Consider the following 2,400-nt stretch of genomic DNA (forward strand, 5'->3'; position numbering starts at 1 on the left):
AATCAAGTAAATTTCCTTTTTCTATCGTTGATTTTCTTATAATATGCCATAGCTAAATGAGTGGCCTAGGCATTTATTTGAGTCTTAGGTTATTTATTTAGAATGGAAGACTTGGACTAGATAATTATAAGTTGAATCCCAATACAAATACTGTGCTTTATTTCCAAGGCATAAAAAGAAAATTTAGTTTTAAATCAAATCAGATATGCACAGGTGCTAAACATTGCTGTTTCCTTTTACAGAATCTGGAAATGGCAAAAACTTATGTGAAACCCAAAGACATGACAGAGTTGGTCAACACGCCATCCTGGATGGACAAAAGTCTGGGCTCTCAGAATGAGATGAAGGAGGAGGAGAGAAAACCAGCTGCTTATGGGATTCTTGGCAGCTTAGTTGAAGAGCATGACAGTATTGAGGAAGAAGAGGAAGAGGAAGAGGATGGGGAGAAGCCTAAGAGAAGGGGTCCCAAGAAAAAGAAGATGACAAAAGCTCGCCTTGAGAGATTCAGGGCTCGAAGAGTCAAGGCAAATGCTAGAGAACGAACCCGGATGCACGGCCTGAATGATGCCCTGGACAACCTAAGGAGAGTCATGCCGTGTTACTCTAAGACCCAAAAGCTCTCCAAGATAGAGACTCTTAGACTGGCCAGGAACTATATTTGGGCTTTGTCTGAGGTCCTGGAAACTGGCCAGACGCCTGAAGGGAAGGGCTTTGTGGAGATGCTCTGTAAAGGGCTCTCTCAGCCCACAAGCAACTTGGTGGCTGGATGCCTCCAACTGGGCCCTCAATCTGTCCTCCTGGAGAAACATGAGGAGAAATCTCCTATTTGTGACTCTGCCATCTCTGCCATCTCTGTCCACAACTTCAACTATCAGTCTCCTGGGCTCCCCAGCCCTCCTTATGGCCATATGGAAACCCGTCTTATTAATCTCAAACCCCCAGTATTCAAGAGTTTGGGCGAATCATCCTTTGGGGGTCACCCACCTGACTGCAGCACACCACCATATGAGGGCCCACTTACTCCACCCCTGAGCATCAGTGGGAACTTCTCCTTGAAGCAAGAAGGCTCTCCTGACTTGGATAAATCCTACAGCTTCATACCACATTACCCCTCTGCAAGTCTGAGCTCAGGGCATGTGCATTCAGCTCCCTATCAGGCTGGTACCCCTTGCTATGATGTTCCCATAGATATGTCCTATGATACCTACCCCCACCATGGTATTGGGGCTCAACTCAATACCATCTTCACTGATTAGGGCAGTAAGAACAGCATTTTGGAGGATTATATGGCAATGTTTCCCATAATTTACATGGTTGAGCTGAAGACCCAGTGACCTTAAAGGAACCCTATAGCTATAAGTATATCACACACAATAATCCCTGTCTATTTAGACCTCCTTACCTATGTCACACTCTTTTCTCATCAACTTCTCAAATTGTATTGATTCCTTTATTTAGTGTTCTCAAATGAAATTATTTGATTGTTTACAATCATGTGGAAATAGAACAGAAGCCCTGGGTCCTATTCTGTGGCACCAAAACCATATTGAAATATCTATGTCAATTTAATTTTCCATTTCTGGCCTCTGTTTACTCACTGCTAAAATCAGGCAATGTTGTAAGTCTAGGTGATTTCTAAAGTCCTTCACAGTTCTGAAATTATATAACTTTGGTGATGACTCCTGTCAACTTATTGAAACTGAACGGATTGAGAAATAATTAGGAAATGGACACTATGTGTGGAATGATCAAATGGAGTTGTCAAAAGAGCACCAGGTGCACGTCTCTAGGGGACTCAATGATAGGACTTCTTTGCATCTATCTAAAAATAGCCTCCAGAGGCTGAAATTCTAAGTTGGCTGTCGCTGTGAATAACAAAACATGTTCTTTAAGAGATTAACTATCTCTTGTTGGGCCGAGAAAGCGTAACATATCTTCCTTGGTATTTTGAGAACCATAGCAGACATCTCATTCCAACTTCATTCCTGATAACATTTCAAAAGCACTCTTCTCAGTACTAGAGGTGGTGCAAGCAAGTCACTGAAATCTCAGACTCCTATGACCAATGGGACTTAGAGAAGCTATCTAGACCATTTCATGGCCTCCATAACCAGTAGGCTCTGGAAATTCTGAAGCTCAGGTGCTGCTATTGGAATCAGCAAACAACCTAGGTCACATTCAAGAGCAATAAAATGGCTTTTGGCTATATTAACTAACCTAGTTTGGGGACTCCCTCTAGCTCACACTTGTCTATAGGGAAACCACTAGATTTTCTTTGGCAAGATGAATTTTATTTGGTTGAAGAATATATGGTTAAAACCACTTACCTCTGTCCATACCAATGGACAAACCCAATCAATTTATTAACCAAATGAATTTTTCCAATATATGTACAATTCC

The 2,400-nt window shown here is 42.0% G+C and overlaps 1 protein-coding gene across 1 annotated transcript in view; it reads left to right on the plus strand.

The window, feature by feature from the left end:
• NEUROD4 (neuronal differentiation 4) overlaps positions 1-2,393 on the plus strand; it is a 9,335-nt gene extending 6,942 nt beyond the window's left edge. Inside the window, exon 2 of the mRNA XM_019659674.1 lies at positions 243-2,393. Within this exon, the coding sequence (XP_019515219.1) occupies positions 243-1,256 (1,014 nt within the window). The 3' untranslated portion in view covers positions 1,257-2,393. The remainder of the gene's footprint in view (positions 1-242) is intronic.
• Positions 2,394-2,400: the final 7 nt, after the last annotated feature.

The sequence above is a fragment of the Hipposideros armiger genome, unplaced genomic scaffold (assembly GCF_001890085.2).
Source record: "Hipposideros armiger isolate ML-2016 unplaced genomic scaffold, ASM189008v1 scaffold_303, whole genome shotgun sequence".
Lineage (NCBI taxonomy): Eukaryota > Metazoa > Chordata > Mammalia > Chiroptera > Hipposideridae > Hipposideros > Hipposideros armiger.